This window comes from Brachionichthys hirsutus, chromosome 10 (assembly GCF_040956055.1).
Source record: "Brachionichthys hirsutus isolate HB-005 chromosome 10, CSIRO-AGI_Bhir_v1, whole genome shotgun sequence".
Taxonomy (NCBI): Eukaryota; Metazoa; Chordata; class Actinopteri; order Lophiiformes; family Brachionichthyidae; genus Brachionichthys; species Brachionichthys hirsutus.
In genome coordinates, this window is record NC_090906.1 from 9342656 (window position 1) to 9360335 (window position 17680).

Sequence of the window (17680 nt, forward strand, 5' to 3'; positions counted from 1 at the left end):
AACACAAATTTAATGTACACAAGTATTCCAATGTGAAAACATACAGATGTATGCACGTTTTCAGAAGTTCACTGTAAAACAGAAAAGATCCTAGATAAGTACTTGTTCTTTACATGTAATTCTAAGATGTATTTTCTCATCAATCTATCATGAATAGTTAATATGTACATGGTAATGCTTAAGACCATGTGATCTGAAACTAGGGAGTTAAAATTTGAATGGACTACTATTTTCCGTGAGATTTTAATCTGCCAACCTGTCCAATACACAGAGGTAAGGGAATTTAGCTGCAATTTATTGAAATGCAAATAAAACGTGCTGTGTGTGTACTTGCTTATTTGCAGGCTAGCTTTAAAGTTGCATTCTATATCATTACCCTTCCCCTAAAATTTCAAGCAAACTGCAAATATAAAATGAGCACCAATTCACAATATATTACATATCTGTAGTTGTATAATATACAGTTATAATAGCTATAAAGATTTCTCAAACTTTGTAATTCAGAATAGTTATATAACTCTTATACACGTAACAGTGGTACACAAAATAAATTGGCAATTTGAAAAAGATCCACGGCACGCAAACAAATGGTAGGGGGATAACATACAAACCCTTCTCAAACATTTTAAAAGACTTTCTTCTAAAGGTTGGAATTATGTTGTGTCTATATAATTAGATACGACATAGTGGAGAAATATTCAAGATACAGAAGTGTTTAAGATTGAGGCAAAATTTTATGCACGACAGTCACTCCTCCAAGTCTTAAAAAATATTCTATGTAGCCATCAACTTTTATAAATCACTAAATTTGAGCAATGAATTCCATTTGCACCCATTCATTATAAAGAAATGAAAATACAAATAGCTGGCCATACTTACAGTAACACAATAACATTTGTTAAAAAGGATTATTTCAGCTATGTGAAATTACACAATTAGAAACAATTACTTTACATTTGATTGTCATTACAAAATATCTATAAACCAAAAGTCATCTATTAAGTATAAAAGCAGGACAAATATTTCTAAAAAATAACATCACAAAGAAATCTGAGAATGTCGTACATGTCATTTGTGGCAGGGCCTTCCAACGGTACAACATGTCAGATCACATTATACTTTACTGCGTAAATATGTTTTGATATATGGCTACATGCCATGCCAAAGTCTACAGTTTAAAAATACAGCAGGTGAACACAATATCATGAACACTGCAATGCAATGCAATCTAATCCAATAGAACATCAACAAATTTAATCTTAAAAGAATCTTTGCTTTTTCATTAAATTGCATTAGCGAGGCAGTGATTAGTGCCGACGATAATTACCATAGTGTTGAATTAATGCCTCTGACGGAGTGCTCTGTTGTTACAAAGTTCAACAACAACTACAAAATGCAACAAGCATCATAAAGGTATTAATACTTTGCAGGGATTATGTTTCTATCGGCTGGTGCTCATGAAATTGTGTTCACCCTTTCTGTATATGGGCCACTACGTATTTACATCAGACAATATTTGTCTACTGAATGAGAAAAATGAAATTTCTATGATATAAATCTGAATTTCAGTTTGTTGTTGTCCTCTCACCATGCACCAGCCTGATTAAGCTTAGTAAAAACTATAATATTAAGTCGTTTAACTAAACAAATGCAGATACTTTTCTGATTGCGGTGTGACAAAAGTCCAGAGTGTGAAAGCATATTTAAAAATAAATTCCAATTCAAACTCTTCCTTTAAACAAAGTGTGGACGAGGCAAACGTTGGTGTCTCAAAACCATTAATAGTTCACCCCATTTCCATAGAGAACAGCCATCCACCGCATCTTCTCGGGATTTGACAATGCATCCTCTTTGCTGTATTTACGGTGATTTGTTTTAGAACATTGGAACATTGAGAACCTAGAAACATACAGAAAAGTAATTTAGAAATATAGTCCAGTATTTAGAAACAAATGTTTGAGCACAAATGCCGTAATTGGATAATTGTAATCTAACTTCATACTAGGAGTTTAAAATATGAGAAAGGCAATGGAGTAAATGCTAGTAAAATGTAATATCTGACATTTATAGATAACATATTATATTAATAATCATCCTTAAATGACAAGTCATACATTACACCAGAATTACAGTCTTAAAATATCCATAAAGCCATGGCAACCCTCTCCCCTGCTCTCGTGCTCCTAACGAACACCAAAATCATGATAGCAAATATTTCGTTTACATATTAAATAAATAAAATATATATACAGTGAAAAATTCTTACAGAATCATCCATGATGGATGACGGATCAAAGTAGTCTGGTTTTAGTTCAGATCTTTCTCTGCGATTCTTTGATGCTGGCTGAAAAATAATAACTCAGTCAGAACAGTGTACAACAAAATGCAATGGAAATGCCCCCCCCCCCCCCATTGAATGGGGGGGGGGGGGGGGGGGATTGAATGAATAATAAAAAATGTGCACTGTCTGCATATAAGTTTGTTATAAATTCTTAAGAGATGAAGAGGCATCCACATCCTGTTCACAACCTGCATCCCATGACTCTAAGTGGCAAAAAACAAAAACACGCCTGTCAGTTTAGTTACCAGATCAATGTCCATTGTGTCAAAATCCATGCCCTCATTGATGTCCTCCAAGCGGTCCTCTGATGACATCATCACATCCTCCACAATGGGCTCCTCATCATCCTCCATGAGTCCAGAACCTCGGCGGCTGAGAAGCACACATAAGCACTGAACAGTTACAGGCCACACAATTCCAACCCATTTAAATAGAGTCTGATGAGAAGTGCCGACTCACATTGCTTGCTGCATGTGGTTCCTCATCTTGGCATAGTGCATGCTAATCCGCTCTTGCTGTTGACAGGCCTCAGCTTGTTGCCTCTGTGTCAACATCCAAGTAACCTGGGTACTGTGGGAATATGTTTCTAATTTATAACGACCTCATGATGCCCGTAATGCAGCAAAAGCAACACGAGAGTAATCAGAAACATTTAAAAACATTCACTAAGAGGAAAGGCTTTCACACTTGTAATCAATGGCAGCCTGGTGGTGTTGGGGCTGCTGCTGGGGAGGCACATGCTGGTGGGGATGCTGCTCTGTTGACAAAGTGTATGCAGGGACATAGCTGTCCTCTGGTCTCGTCTTCTTTGGATCCCTCACTACAGTGGAGGTGCGGTGGGGAGAATGCATCATCACCGGCGTCTGCATGCTCTGCTCAGGGCTCAACCAACCTGCGTCAGCGCTGCTGCAGCTGCTCTCCTCTGTCACAGAACATCATTTAACGGCTTAAAGTCCTGGTATTTACAGAAGAGCTACTTCAGAAAATGAATGTCACCGTCCAACACAGTGCTGAAATGCACATGTAAGACGATTTAAAGGGACCCAGCATGTCACATTTAGCAATGATGTTAAAAGAGCTCACCGTCAGGTATTTTTCTTTTGCTAGCAGTGGCTTGTTTGGACTTCTTACTCCTGATGGAGGACCCCCGACTGCTGACACCACTAACAACAGACATTGTGTCATCATCCCCCCCAACCTGGAGGGAGTTCCTGTACGAGATGAGAGGCAGCCAGCAGTCCTCTCGCTGCAGGGCCATCTGAAAGGTCATGAATCGCTCCAGATACACGTGACTGTAGAAGTGTCAGAATGAAAGCAGTGGCAGTTAGCTTCTTTACCAGCGCTCCTCATTAGACTCCTCATGTTTAGTGCAAACGTAAACCACAGCGCACATCTTTTAGCTCAAACTTACACTGTTCTCTTATCCTGCCGGATTAATTTGCTGGAGAACTCGCTCAGGATGTCCAAAAAGGCCAGATTGAGAGGAGGACCACCTTCTCCCTGGGGACTAGGTTCCTTAAACGCAAACTCAATTCCATCCCTGAGACAAATACAAGTGGAAATAATGATAAAGCTTTGCCCGATTAAAACACACAGTATTCTAAGTTCGATTCAAAAGAGCACTTACTTGTGTAGCATGGCAACAGCCTCCCTTGTTTTTATTTGATCCAGCCCAAAGGTCAATGAGAACCGCCGGGCCAGCTCTTTTATACCACAGAAGGCTGACGACGAGCGGTCGACATTAATGCCAAGTTCAGACAACATGTCGTTGAATAACTACAAAAGAAACGAGAGAAGAAAACGTCTCTCACGTTTTGTCACAGATGGTTTCACAAAGGATAAAGATCCTACTCATAAAAAAACCTCTTAAGACCCCCCCCCCCTACACACACACACACACACACACATCGATGAAAGGTAACAATAAATATTCTTGTTTTATTTTATAGGTGATCCATTCCTCCCCCCCTGGATACAGAATCTTACCATTTGCAAGCTCAATACGAGGGTCTTTGCACAATGCACTTTGTTGATTTGTCTCGTTTTACTCATCGTCTCCTTGATGATATCTCCGTAGTCATTGTAATACTAGGAAGAAAGAGAATGGATGTTGTCCAGAGGACCAGAAACCATTCCTCACAACTCATTATAAAAACGAGTTTGAGCCTACCCTCATATACTGTTTGAATATTTCTGCTCCGGTGTTCATTTCTACAACATTGTAAATGATCAATTTGCAATAGGCAGCTAGTAGATTTCTTCGCTTGTGCAAAGCCTCAATTTTGCTGGCCTCATCATCTTGCTGTCCATCTAAGAAGAAAAATAAAATAGAAAATGGATCATTACCATTAACGACATCCTCTTTCTATCATCAGCGTGGCTGATTATCACGATGGCGCCCGACTCTTACCTGTGCTGTTGTTATCCACATCCTGCTCAATGAACACTTGATCCACAATGAAGTTAAGCAGCTCTGCCTGCAAGGTGGAATCTGGTGCGTAAACCAGAGGCTCCAGTTGTTCCCGGCCTGATGACATCATTTGATGACTGAAGATCATCAGCAGGTCGCACAGTGTGGTGAAAGCCTGGAATAAAACACGTCGCTTAAGCATTTCTGAAAATACTGGGAAACCAGTTTGGTCTACAGAAAATTCCAAGGTGAAAGACCGATCATCTTAATCTCACCTGTTCCTTCACCGCCGTGTTGATGTTGTTTAGGTAATGCTGACAGACTAAGCAGAAAGCTCTCATTTGTTTTCTCAAGGTCACCATGTCATTCTAAAAGCAACAAAAAGTCGGTTAAATAATAATCGCGGTATCGCGATAATTAACTCGGTCGCCCTAAAAAAACATGTTGAATACCTTGAATGAAGTGCTATCTGAAACCTTAGCCAGGTGCCACAGGATGATGTAATGCGTGCACCGCATTGCATGAATCACAATCTGGAAGAAACGAGGCCAACAAGATCGAACAAATTTATTCCCATGGTATGCTGGGAAACCACTAATAGCTACTACAAGCCTAGATAAACGCAACATTCGTGTTTGCAAAATCCTTTTGACTGGAGAAAGTGGAGTGTAAATTTACAAGACGTGCATTTTAAGGACTTTTGAACCACGAACGGAGCCAATTTTAAGGGCTGTGATACCTGTTCAGGCATATCTCCATTCTGCAGACCCGTGTTGAGCAGCCTGTAGTTGCTGGTGAAGAGATCCCATTTAGAGAGGTCGTGTGCGCTACAAGCAAAAAGGGGGGGGGGAAAGCTAAATACACAAATCTACATCAAAGGAATTCATGCAGATTACATTCATTACATCTTACCTGACAAAAAATAAATAAAAACTCACTACATAAATGTCCCCTCAACAAATAATGTTATATTGAAAGCAAATTGCATTACTTGTGGAAGGCGCTGATCTTCTTGAGTGTGGACAGAACCTGGTAGGCATCGTCCTCATCTGGCTCCTCACCCTGACGTGAGAGACATCAAAGCAGTGAAATCCCGGACATTCGCCCACGCTTCCACACAACCCACATAGCTGAGTCTTCCAGCACCCACCTCTTGCAGGAAGTCCTCCAGGAGTCGATTAAATTTGTCTACCAGCTCATCAAGAAGCTGAGAGCGGGCGATGTCCACGCGGTTGAAAATAGTGAACTCTTCGTTGCAGAGGGAGCGGTAGGTGGTGGAGACGGCCTCCAGGACCTCAGTGTCAGTGTGCTTATCCTGGACCGCCCACATTTGGCGCAGCAAGGCATCCAAATGCTTACAGATCAAATGTAAGCACATCATGCAGCAGCGATTTTTAAGGTTGCGTGATGTAAAATTGCATTGAAAGAAATTGACAAACCTTTTCTAACCGTCCCGTCGTGTAGATGTCAAGATCAAAGAACTTTGGTATCTGTAGCAAATTTGTCACCTTGTCAATATCAACGCAGTACTGCGAGGAGAGAAAAGACACACGAGGGAGGGTTAGGAATCATAGCTTTGGCCCAGATAGAAAAGTCACCGAGCTGCTGGCCATTGTGCTGAATTACCTTTGCCAGTAAAAGAGGCAACGCAACCGCAAACATCTCTGTGATTCGTGTCCGATCATCCAGTTGTGTCTTCTTCTCCTTTGCACTCAGGACCTTTTCCATGCAAAAAAAAAACACAACAAAAGCAACCATGATGACAACATTAAATCCTTAAATAAAGTGAATCTCCTTTCAAATGAAACACGACGGCCACACTCACCCTCTTTCCTGTGCCTCTGCCGACAGGAGGGTGGCATTCACAAGCCTGCCGAACTGCACAGAGCATGAGCTCCACCAGGGCCGTCTCCTGGCGATCAGTTAGAGCTAGCAAGAAACAAAACAAGGTCTTTGAAGAAGAAGAAAAAAACAAAGGTTCCTTTTCATTATGTTTTTCTATCTATATGCTGGTGCTGGAAATCCAGAGCGCCAGTAATTGAAAGAATGGACCATCACCCTCCTCTCCTGGCACGGGCTCATCCAGCAGCAGGCTGATCATCGTCTCCCAGTCCTTCAACAACTCTGATCCACACTCCCACAAGCTATCCACCAAGTAGGCCCCGTGTTCGTGCAGCTATAAAGCGTCACATGTAAATTAGAATTAAGATTCCTCATCTCATAGCTGAATTTTTTTTTTTTTTTTTAAATGGTAGCAAAGGCAATTGCCTCGCCCAAAACTAAAATGAGATAAAGTAATTTCTAGATGAACATATGCCAGCCTAAAATGTATTTATTTAATTACAGTGAGTACGTGGTTAAAAATGTAAATAACTCATCACCTCGCTCTCCAAGAAGAAGAAGACTGTAGTCTTGATAAGGCTGCCATTCAGGCTCTGTCTGCCCCGCCGGGGTAATCCCTCCTCCTCGGGGCCTCGATGGCTGAAGAGCCTTTGATCATCAACATCACAAAAAGCTGTTAAAATACCTGGAGCAGGCGAAATAAATAACTACTTTGCCTGCAGGCACTTTAGAAAAGCTGCGGGGCAGGACGAACATAAAGCACTCACACATTCCAAGATTTTGTGATTTCATTACCGGTAGTTTAAATTTAAATACGGTAGCAGACAGTACATCACAGTAATACATATTTGTTCTAGCACTTACTTCTTAAACAGAAATTCTCCTGCTGAAACAGCGACAGGGCGATACGCCGAGTAGACCAGATGATAAACGCTCTCGCAGTCCTCCGCTGTTAAAACCTCATCGCTGCTCCTGTTAGATGAAGGGGGGGCGTTCTTAGCGGCAAAAGTCAGTTCAGTGAATCGGGGGGGTCGTCATTAGGCCGAGGAAGAAAAGATGGCCATGATAATACTCTGCCGATTTTAGACTACCGGTAATGGCGAGCTCTAAGGGGTTAAAGGTTAAGTCTCCTCCCTGTTCCACAACCTACTCAGTCTAGATCTGTAGGGATATTGTGTTAAAATCAGCATGTGTGATGTCTTTAAGGTCATAGAATACGGTTTCAACAAGAGAAAATGGGGGCGTTACTCACTGTAAAACAAGTGTCAGTAGTTTTATGGCTTGCACTGCGACATCATATTCCTTGTCCAGAGTCATAGACACGATGCGGTCCTGTCAGCAAGAATAAATCGGTGATTAAAGCACAGGATATCGGCTGGAAAACAGCGAAAGACAAAGTTACGCTCGTGCCTTTTAGCGATCAACATATAAGCAAACAGCAAGAGAACAATCTGGAAAATGCCATTATGGTTTGATGATGCGCAGCGAGCCTCCGACGTGTTCTGGGACTCACCTTGAAGCGACTTGTAAAGAGCTCCAGTCGTGCGCCGAGTTCCCTGCTGTAGAAGAGGCTCTGCAGAGCAGTGAGACACTTCAGCCGCACCTCGCCTTGCTAGAGTCGCATTAGAAACAGGCGTCATGTTTCACGTTCTATTTTATCTTTGAAACAATGAAACCTATTTTTTTGCTATTCACAAAGATTGTGATGTATTTAGGATGCTAAGAACCTCCACACAACTTTACAACAGTACATTAAACTCAAAATGTTCACTAATATAAGTCACAAATGGTAAAACAATCACATTTATTTTACCATTGTGTTGAGAAATTTAATTGAATAAATTAATTTTTGTATACCATAAAAACCTCAATTTTTAATTGCTTAATTATAACATACACTCTTACAAGCTTGTCAAACAATGCTATTTTGTGCTTTTTTTTTTAAATAAAGAAATACAATTAATATTATGCAGAATTGAGTTCAGCCTTTTAGCCCGGCCCTCCAGAATATTTTCTGCAAAATACCTGCCCACACTGGTCTAAGGCATTGTTAAATAAACCAATAAATGAATAAAGCCATATGGACTGTATGTGATATTTCCATTGGGCTTATTTAACACTCACCGCTACTGGTGGGCTGTTGCGATTTTGTTTAACCATTTGTTAGCTCACCTTGTCATGCATTGTCCAGCCGACATACTTCAGGTAACTGTCATTGAGAAAGGCGTCGCTGTAGAGCTTCATCCACATCCCAATCTCCTCAATGCAAATCGCTCGGATTTCAGCAATGGAGTCACTGGCCAACACACGAGCATTGATTACATTCAGAGTGCAGGCTGACTTTCACCTATTCAGTTTAGACAGGGGTACAGGCTTATAATGCTGAAGACTCATATTAGCGCGGGCCGAGATTTGACGCTAGAGGGCGCCAAACAGTTAGAAATGAACAGAGCTCTGCTTGAAAGAAGAATCAAGTGTGGTTGGAGGAATTACAATATAAAAAATAAAGTCATTGCAGGATTCACTTACCGGTATCTGTGAACAAAGACTCCTTTAAAAACAGCGTTCATCATGTTTTCAATTTCATCTTGATTTTCCTGAAGCTGGGAGTTAAACACAGAGGAGATACTCTGTTAAATAGTTTGAGGAAACATTTCTTTGGATCCAAGTAAAACATGACTTTCAATGTTTTTGGTTTCAATGTAATTTTAGAATAATCCGGATCTTCATTCTCTATTGTTTGTAAACCAAGTATTTGGAGGGGGGGAAAGAAATGACAATCACATTTGGTACAGTGGTGAGTATATTTAGAGCTCCAGGAAAGTGTTGAGGGCCATTAAAATAAAATACAATTCCGAAGATAATGAAGGAACAGATTGCATAATGCTTTTAAAAGTGTGAGGAAAGACTTGTGTAGCAGAATGTTTTTCAAATGTTGAAGCTCCGTTGACTTCAATGTTAACAAAAATGTCAAACTGATCCATAATTCAGGATCTCTTCTGGATCATCACCAAAATGTAATCATCTGTTCCGGACTCTAACATTTCCAACATTTCCCGAAAATGTCATCAAGATCCGTCTGTAACCTTTTGAGTTATGTTGCTAAAGGACAGACAGACAGACCAACTAACGCCACTGCTTACATAGGCCCCGCCTCCGTGGAGGTGATTACCAGGACACAAATATTCAAAGTGTGTGAATGCAGACTAAATATTTGAGAAAAAAAACTTTGAATACATCCTAAACTAAATCCTTCATGTTAATATGTCTGGAGTGAAATTCAAACTAATATTGTTCTCACCTCTTTACGCTTCTGCAACAGGAGCTCCAGACGGTCGTTGGCCCTTTTGGCAACGACCTTGTTTCTCTCCGCCTCGTACTGCCTCTGGGTGTTGTCCATATTTATGCTCAGATTCAGAGCCACGTTCACCAAGGCTGTCATCAACTTCATGGCTGCCAGAGAAAAGAGAAAAAAAAACTTAAAATAAACACCTGGAGAAGCTGAAGCTCCTCCCACACAGAGACAGACATGCGGAGACACCAAATCGACGTGCGTCCTTCAGAACTGACCTGCTAGCGTGCTTGTATGTCTGAATGCTCGGACCTGGGAGTCAGACAGGCCGGTGAGCAGCGAGATCACGGTGTCCATCATATACTCGTCATAGATGATGCTGTACTGACACTGACGCACCAGAACCGCAATAAAATCACAGAAGCTTATCCGGAATTTCTTCCACTGCGGTCCTGATAGAGTTAATGGGTAGTCGCCGCTGTCCTGTTGGTGATGGACAGAGACACGAGTCGGTGGAGGAAGCTCACGTTTCATATTCGATGCTTGTATTGGGTAACTGCCCAGATTGAAGGTTACAATCTGGACGTAGAAACGCAGGACGTTCACCTCATCAAACTCCTCCGTCATTTTACGAATGATCTCGGAGTTCTGCACGTGTCTGAACATCTCCCCGCTCACAGCCCCTGCACGAGGAATCACAGCGGCAGCAAAGTTCACTGCATTGATTCGCTTTCGGCGCTCGACCCAGCTACCAAATTCTGCCGCTACTTTACCTCTGCAGCCAGAGCAGTGAATGAAAAAGTTGATTAAGTCCAAGAGAGCCACGTCCCGGTCGTGCTTGTAAGCCTCTATCCAGTCATCGACAACTGACTGGAACACACAGCGTGCCAAATGCAATGAAACGAAACACACGGCAAGACAGAATCCATCTCCCCGCCGTCTACTGACCTGTGTTGCACTCTTCCCCACTTTAACCACCTCAAACAGGCTCATGGTCTCCATCCCGTTCTCCTTGTGGTGGCCATTCGCCCGGCCAACACCAGGAAGCTTCCCTGCTCCCCCACCTTTGGCCTTGTCTCCTCCGACTGTCCTCTTCCCTTTCCTGGCTGCCTGTTGGAGAGAAAAGACGGCACGTGGACGATGAAAGCATTTTTGCGTTTCCGTGACTGTGAACACAATTTGTGTGCATTAGCATCACTTGGAAATAACATTGCAGTGTATCACGCTGCTGGTGATCTGCGATAGCCCTGTGACGCACTGGGAACCAGTCCACAGTGTTCCTTCCACCCAGTGCATGCTGGGATTGGCCCATGCTCAGGCCTCCGCGTGCCCCTCATTAAACACCAACAGAAAAATAAAAATGAAGATACAAAAAACAGATCTTAAACATACCAGGCCTTTTCCTGTCTTTGCATTTTTGCCATCAGGATCTTCGAGGTCAGCGTCCGAATACAACTGAGATTCTGCCTCTCTGTGCAGAACACAAATCAGACCAAGATGTAAACCAATAAAACAACAATGGCACATTTCATGCACGTATGCATGTCTGTGACGTTCTGCTTACTGAGGACATTGAAAGTCTGTGTGCAAATCCTGCGCTGCTATCATTTCTTTAACATTTTATGGATATGCTGGAGTAGGTGGCTTCTCCTGACATGGACCCCGGCTGATGGGGGGGGGGGGGTTGCACCTGGAAAACAAGACAAATGTGAAGAGTGAAAGATGACACGGCACCTGTTTAAACGCAGAGGACTTGACAAACATGTCTAGATATCTTGTTTGACAGAAGGCCAAGAAAATGAGCTGCAGCTCATTAAAGGTCAGCTCAATAATAATAATGATAACGACACTGATAGCAAAACAATTCAGCTAACTCTGAACGCAATGCGATTCTTCTCAGAAACGTATTCATTCTTGGGTCTAATCTAAGAAACTAACTGCATCAATGATTAAATGCAGCCTTGCTATGATCTCGTTCTCTCCTCTCCTCTCCTCATCAACACAGTTTCTGAGAGGCTTAACGGCCGCGCTTTCCTCAGCATTCAAGCGTCTGTCTGTGCTGCTAATTCTCAGGTTAGAAATCGATAATATCTAACTTTAAAACTGCATCGTTGTACAGTATACGTAAACCCATATAATGTATTCTATTCACATTTTTTTGTCATTCTCTCAAATTGGTATTATGTTTGCAATTTAATCAGATTGTGCTTTGAATTTAATCAGATTATGCTTTGCTTTTTGCCAGATGAGCCACCCCTACAAGAATGAGAGAAAACACAATTAAAGTTCAATCTGACTATGACAGAGATAATCTGAATAAATCCTGTACAGTGGCAGTGCAAGTTTAGGTCTTGGGGTTGGTAGGGAAAATGTCTTGTAATGTTCAGGAAAGAGAAGCATAAAGGTAGAGCTGATAAATCACATTGTCATATGAGTTATGTGAATCATGCGCTCGCAGTTTAGAAATCTGTGCACTCCTAAACGGTGAGGTTTACACTTCAAACACACTCATGAATCTGCGTGCACAGCAATCTGCCGTAACATTCCAATCTTATACTGCGTAGGCCCTCTTTATTGCCAGTGACCTGCAAATACGCTTAATGCGGGGCAAAGGTTGAGGATGTACCCTTAAAAGAAAATCAACATCGAAAGGCCAGAGGCAACAAAAGTTAGCTGTTGATGGGTGAAATAGAAATCAGCCAATAGCAGAGCTCTATGAAGAGGCAAAATAAAAAGCCATGACGTAATACTAGGTTAAAAAGCAGCAAATACTTGTCAGTGGCCTTTAAACTGGGAAACCTTTTTTTATGGTCTCAACTGAGAAGGTTATTATTTAGGATTTTGGGCGTGAAATTCTGAAATTCTAATGGCAAAATAAACGGAAATGATTTCCCTGCTAGAACTCCGCAGCTTTCAAAAAGAAAAAAGAAAACTCCGCAGCTTTCAGGAAGTCATCGCGAGAGCAGGAGAGCAGGCAGGGGAACTCGGGGTGGGCGTGGTTACGTAATAACCCGGTAACACGGCGGACAATCCCGAAATACGACGTAAACATGACACGGTTGACTCCAAGCGCCTTAAATGGACGCGCATGCTATGTCTAAGTGCCGCGGCGTCACCAATCGTTACTTCCTCGAACATCACGTTCTCATAAGCAAATCATTGACAGGTCGTTCCGATAATATGCTCGACGGTATTTCCGATTCAAACGCTGATTGTAAAAATGATTCCGACGCGCAGTTTTCACACTTCCGAGCTACAAACGCAACCGAAGCTGGTGACTCCGAACCTCCGCGTCTATTTGCTTCCTGACAGCCAAACCGCTCTCATGCTAAGTGGAATGACATGAAACGTGTTAGCCGATTCCTTTGAACACCGTGTTTGATTGTTCTAGTCGCGCCGAGCTACAAATGTCTGGATTACGTTTCGTTGGAGGAATCTTCAAACATTTGCAGCACCAGTTTCGTTGCGATCTCGGCATTATCGTTCGATGTAGCTGGATAATGGCGATATTAGCCGCGTAACACCAGCGGGGATTTAATCATTATTGGCGTTAATTATAAATGACGTTAGCCCAGTATTATTTCTGCGCACTTGACTCTTTTTAGTACTAGAGTCAAATGTCAGGTCGGCTAACGTTTTCCCAGAATTGCAGCATCAATGACGAACTCCGTGGATGTTACCGTGGGCTACTCCGCCATTTTACAACTTACCTTGTAAATAAAAGACAGACTGAAACAATATAATCCAAACGGTGCGCACTTTGCAAACAGGATGTTTTCGTTAATTTCCTGTACTACGTGTAATTTTTTCAAATTGGAAAATGTATCGTTTTATTTACTAGCTAACGTCAGGCAGGAAGCTCCTTGGTGGCTAGCAAGGCTCAGTTTGTGTTTTCGTTATTGTGCACGGAGCACACACGCCACCTGTTGGCGGGTACCGTGAACTGCGTGTAAAAGGGGTCATGTCATGGGTTCTGCTCTGCCTGACGTTTGTTGTTGGTTACAAGCTTGATTGGATGACTGGACACAACATCCATGCATCCATCCATGCATCCATCCAACCATGCATCCATCCATCCATCCATCCATCCATCCATGCATCCATCTACATGAGTCTGATAATATAACTGCTTGGAATGCATTTTTATGTTGCACCTTTGAACATGTAAACATGTTAATTGTCAGATGACTGGAAACAGCAAGTTTAAATAATGTGATCGGGTTAGTTAAATATGTATCATTATTTCAATTTGATAAAGAGAAACTTGTATGAGTAAGTAACACCTTATTTATATAACCTCTTTCGAAACACAGATTTTAAAGTGTTTACATCAAATAAGGGAAAAACTGCTTTGTAAAAAAACTACAGTGCATTAAGAATAATTATTTTAGAAATAATTTACAGAGTGAGCGCTTCTTTTTTTCCAATCAGTAAATGATAGTGGCCAAATTCACTAGTAATTCCATACGTCTATATTTGTATTGTTGCGTGTTCTAATGTCCTATCATGAATACCTTTTTGTTGATGTGACCATGTACATCACATACTGGCCTTCAGATCAGTGGCAGTACACTTCTGAATTTGTTCATTCTGGGATTCAGATTCAGAATATAATCAGTGATGTAAATAAAAAACATTTATATTAAAATCTTATTTCGATGAACTCTGTCAGACTTGATCCTTTGTCCCATTTGAAACCTGGCCTATTTGAGTGTTTCATGACTATTTATCTAAGCAAAGAACATCAGTAAATCATGTGTAGTTTTGCTGGTTACACTTCCACTTGATGGGCATTTTTAGGTGACATGAACACAGGTAGCTAAAGAAAATGGAGTCACAGCCTTATTCTTTGGTCCAGAGGATAAATCAATGCAAAAAGCTGCAGAGCATCAAAACATTTAAAAATGACACAATCTGAGATTAAAACTCATCACACCGTTGACAGCTCTGACATTTTTATTGTTCCATTAATCACATCTTACAGGTTTTATAAGCAGTGCCACCTTGGAGAAAAACACCCCACCAACTATTAGTAATTATAACTACTTCTAAAATACTGGCATATCACTTTCCTTTCTATCAAAATGTATGTATACAGTGTGATCCATTCAAAGCCATATCTTCATAGCGCAGTAGAAGCTGTGATCGAAGCAGATGAGATGTAGTGCAGCGGTATCACACAAGGAACTCGAGTCATACGTGAAAAGGAGAGAAAAGTTCTGGCAGGCCGCTCGTGGAGAGGGGTTTGATTGTCTTCTGGAGATGCTTCACCTACATGAACTCATTCAGGAAGCTATGTACTGTCCCTTCAGGTGTCTCCTCCACAGGCAGCCCCTGACAATAGGAAGGCACCACGAGGAGATCGGGATCCTTGATCTCCAGTTCAACGTCCATGTTGCTGCGAGAGAGGCATGCAAACATTTCATTGACATTTGTTTCAGACCGTGCCGTCAACAGAGACTTTAAAAGCTTGCTATTTGCCTCTGGAGAGTTTGTCTTGTCAAAAAAAAAAGAAATCGTTATGAGAAATCACCAACCTGATTATGAATGATGTGGACTCAGTGAAGTACAATGAGGAGAGAGGCAGACATCCCATAGTTGCAGACATGACATAATGGCCTGGAAAAAAAAAAAAGAATTACATGAATAATGTCTAATAAAAGGTACCTATGTCTAATTTAATATCAGATCAATTACCTTTCACTCCTCGCATTGACCCTGCCCATATATTTAATTTCAATCCCTCCCCTTCAATGGAGGGATTCCCACTGTTGATTATCCCGTAGGACTTTGCATCGTTGGGAATATCTAGTGGGTGCATGGTGCAATGCAAAGCTTTTTTCTCGCAGCTCTGATTTTTGCTGTCAATCTCGTAGAAAATCCCCTGCAGGATCCGCAGTCACAGAATCAGATGTCAAGATTCAAAAGAGCATCGTGGGAAATGTGACATTTATTTTGGAGGAAAGCGAAACCGTTACCTCGTTAAAAAACATCAGAAGATCCAAACCTAATGATGTGTTTGCAGGGTGGCTCTCGTTTGATCTGAACCGCAGCTTGTTGGCCATTGAATCGTAAGTGAAGGAGCCGTACCCTCTCACTTCACCCTTTCGGTTTATCTAGGAAAAGATACCAGGGAGGAAATGACAATGAGTGCAAATATGCTTAAAATGCTTTTCAAAGCATACTGGAATAATAGTCTGTTTAGCCTGAAAAGCATGAAAAAACAACTTACCACGGTCATGCATCCTGTCATATTAGGTGCATCTGAAAGTCAAGCAAAATCAGTTCAGAAAACGTTCAGCATTGTACCCATTTTATAGTAAAAAAAAAGAAAATTGACTTATTTTCTGTAATATAATAATTTTCAAAAATATTCCTTATATCCGGACAATACAAAAGCAGACAACAAGAAAGGAATGAATGCAAATCCTTACGACATGGGTGATGGTGGTCAGCGTGGCTGGCGGCAGTCAAGCACGCCAAGACGAAGAGTGAAATGGCTGCGTACATTTTCCAGCTCCAAAGAGAGTCACGATATAAAGTCAGAGATGTCAAAATTAGCCCAAAGCATTCAGCGAAGTGAACGCTGCTTTTATAGGGGAAAGGAACTATTTGAGTTACCCAGCGTTGCATGAAAAGACCCAGGAGGCTGGACTTCAAACGTCAAGCTGTCGAAACAAATAAAAGGCCCTTCCCAGTGGGTAGCGACCCCTATGTCTTTGGGTTCATGCAACTATCCTCAGATGTCTTTGAGTTTACCTCCGCAAAAGGAGGTCAGGTGTGAGATATTGGGGACAATCATTAATGGACAGGCACCGCTAGACAATGAAATATAAGGAGCTAACTAAAAACTCTACGGACCTGTAGTTTTGTTTGGGGGGGGCAGGTAATTTTCCAGGTAGGGATGCAGTCTGTTTGCTCCCATCTCGCTTTAATCCAGACAAAGTATTGATTGCTTTTCATTTTCATTTACATTAAAACTAGAATGGATTCCTTGTATGTATGGAGCTAAAAACCAAAAGGATCTAAACTACAGCAGCAGCGGACTGAGGTGGCTGAATGTTAGATATATGATTTTTGATTTTCAAACACACAAGAGACACACATAATGGAGACAATAGTCATGTAACATCTGATGATCTAACGGTGAACAAACCCATTATGAAGCTGAACACCAGGCAGAAAGGCTTTGGCCTCCAGGCTGGCCTCCTGGAACCCTCTTCTCCTCCTCTCGTTTATTAAAGTGATCCAAACTAAATAGAAAGCCTGGTTTGTTTATACCAGGTCATCTCCACAAGTCAGGCCAGAAATGTGTTGTTGTTCCAACCACACTTTGTGCAGCTGTCCTGTGTTCTTCCACACATGAACATGTCCGTGTTGTGGCATTGCTTTTAAGAGAACAACTCAGCTCCCTCAGGTGAGAAGTGGCAATTGTTTATCGTGCATGTGTTCATCCCTGTCGGTTTTTACCACCATCTGTATATAGTTGGTGTTTTAAAATGAAAACATGTTATTTAAGTAATCAGGGTCTGTCATTGCAAAAATTATTTGTAATCGTGATGACGTTTAGAGATCCTGCGCTGCAGCAAAGTTCTTTCCTGAGAGCAAATTCAATCGATTTCAAATGTGGATGATGAAATCTCAAGCCACGCTGAGGAGAAATCATCTGAAGTTTCGGCAAAACTCAAGACTCTTGCTGTGACGTGACTTTCTCGACATGAAACAGGAAGTTGAATTGAGTTGACTCTCCACGGTCCGCAAATTTAATATATTGGATAAAAGTGTATTATGTGAA

At 41.5% G+C, this 17680-nt stretch overlaps 2 protein-coding genes across 2 annotated transcripts; both read right to left on the minus strand.

Annotated features, from left to right (window-relative positions):
- Positions 1-1772: 1772 nt before the first annotated feature.
- Positions 1773-11493, minus strand: stag2a (STAG2 cohesin complex component a). Its single transcript, XM_068744989.1, has 33 exons — positions 11450-11493; positions 11278-11356; positions 10834-10995; positions 10659-10755; positions 10492-10568; positions 10164-10368; positions 9895-10046; positions 9123-9196; positions 8766-8889; positions 8107-8205; positions 7846-7925; positions 7458-7565; positions 7133-7241; positions 6810-6927; positions 6577-6680; positions 6378-6470; positions 6191-6280; positions 5902-6105; positions 5743-5813; positions 5491-5578; positions 5204-5284; positions 5027-5119; positions 4752-4926; positions 4512-4651; positions 4328-4429; positions 3969-4117; positions 3753-3881; positions 3425-3633; positions 3029-3263; positions 2801-2911; positions 2587-2713; positions 2267-2344; positions 1773-1899 (listed from the first exon to the last, which is right to left on the minus strand). Exons 1-33 carry the CDS (start codon positions 11491-11493, stop codon positions 1876-1878), a joined length of 3831 nt encoding a protein of 1276 aa, XP_068601090.1. The 3' UTR covers positions 1773-1875.
- A 3663-nt stretch (positions 11494-15156) lies between these two features.
- Positions 15157-16395, minus strand: epd (ependymin). The gene is made up of 6 exons (XM_068744748.1): positions 16320-16395; positions 16118-16149; positions 15864-16001; positions 15583-15769; positions 15423-15504; positions 15157-15283 (listed from the first exon to the last, which is right to left on the minus strand). The coding sequence occupies exons 1-6, from the start codon at positions 16393-16395 to the stop codon at positions 15157-15159; spliced, it is 642 nt and encodes a 213-aa protein (XP_068600849.1).
- Positions 16396-17680: the final 1285 nt, after the last annotated feature.

Excerpts from the sequence above, each read along its gene's own strand:
- stag2a (XM_068744989.1), bottom strand. The coding sequence starts at position 11,493 with ATGATAGCAGCGCAGGATTTGCACACAGACTTTCAATGTCCTCA. Across the intron at positions 8,206-8,765 it reads GCTGGACAATGCATGACAAG|CAAGGCGAGGTGCGGCTGAA; the intron begins GTGAGCTAACAA and ends ATGCGACTCTAG. Across the intron at positions 2,912-3,028 it reads CAGGCTGCCATTGATTACAA|TACCCAGGTTACTTGGATGT; the intron begins GTGTGAAAGCCT and ends ATATTCCCACAG.
- epd (XM_068744748.1), bottom strand. The coding sequence starts at position 16,395 with ATGTACGCAGCCATTTCACTCTTCGTCTTGGCGTGCTTGACTGCCGCC. Across the intron at positions 16,150-16,319 it reads TGACCACCATCACCCATGTC|ATGCACCTAATATGACAGGA; the intron begins GTAAGGATTTGC and ends CTTGACTTTCAG. Across the intron at positions 15,284-15,422 it reads TCCACATCATTCATAATCAG|CAACATGGACGTTGAACTGG; the intron begins GTTGGTGATTTC and ends CCTCTCTCGCAG.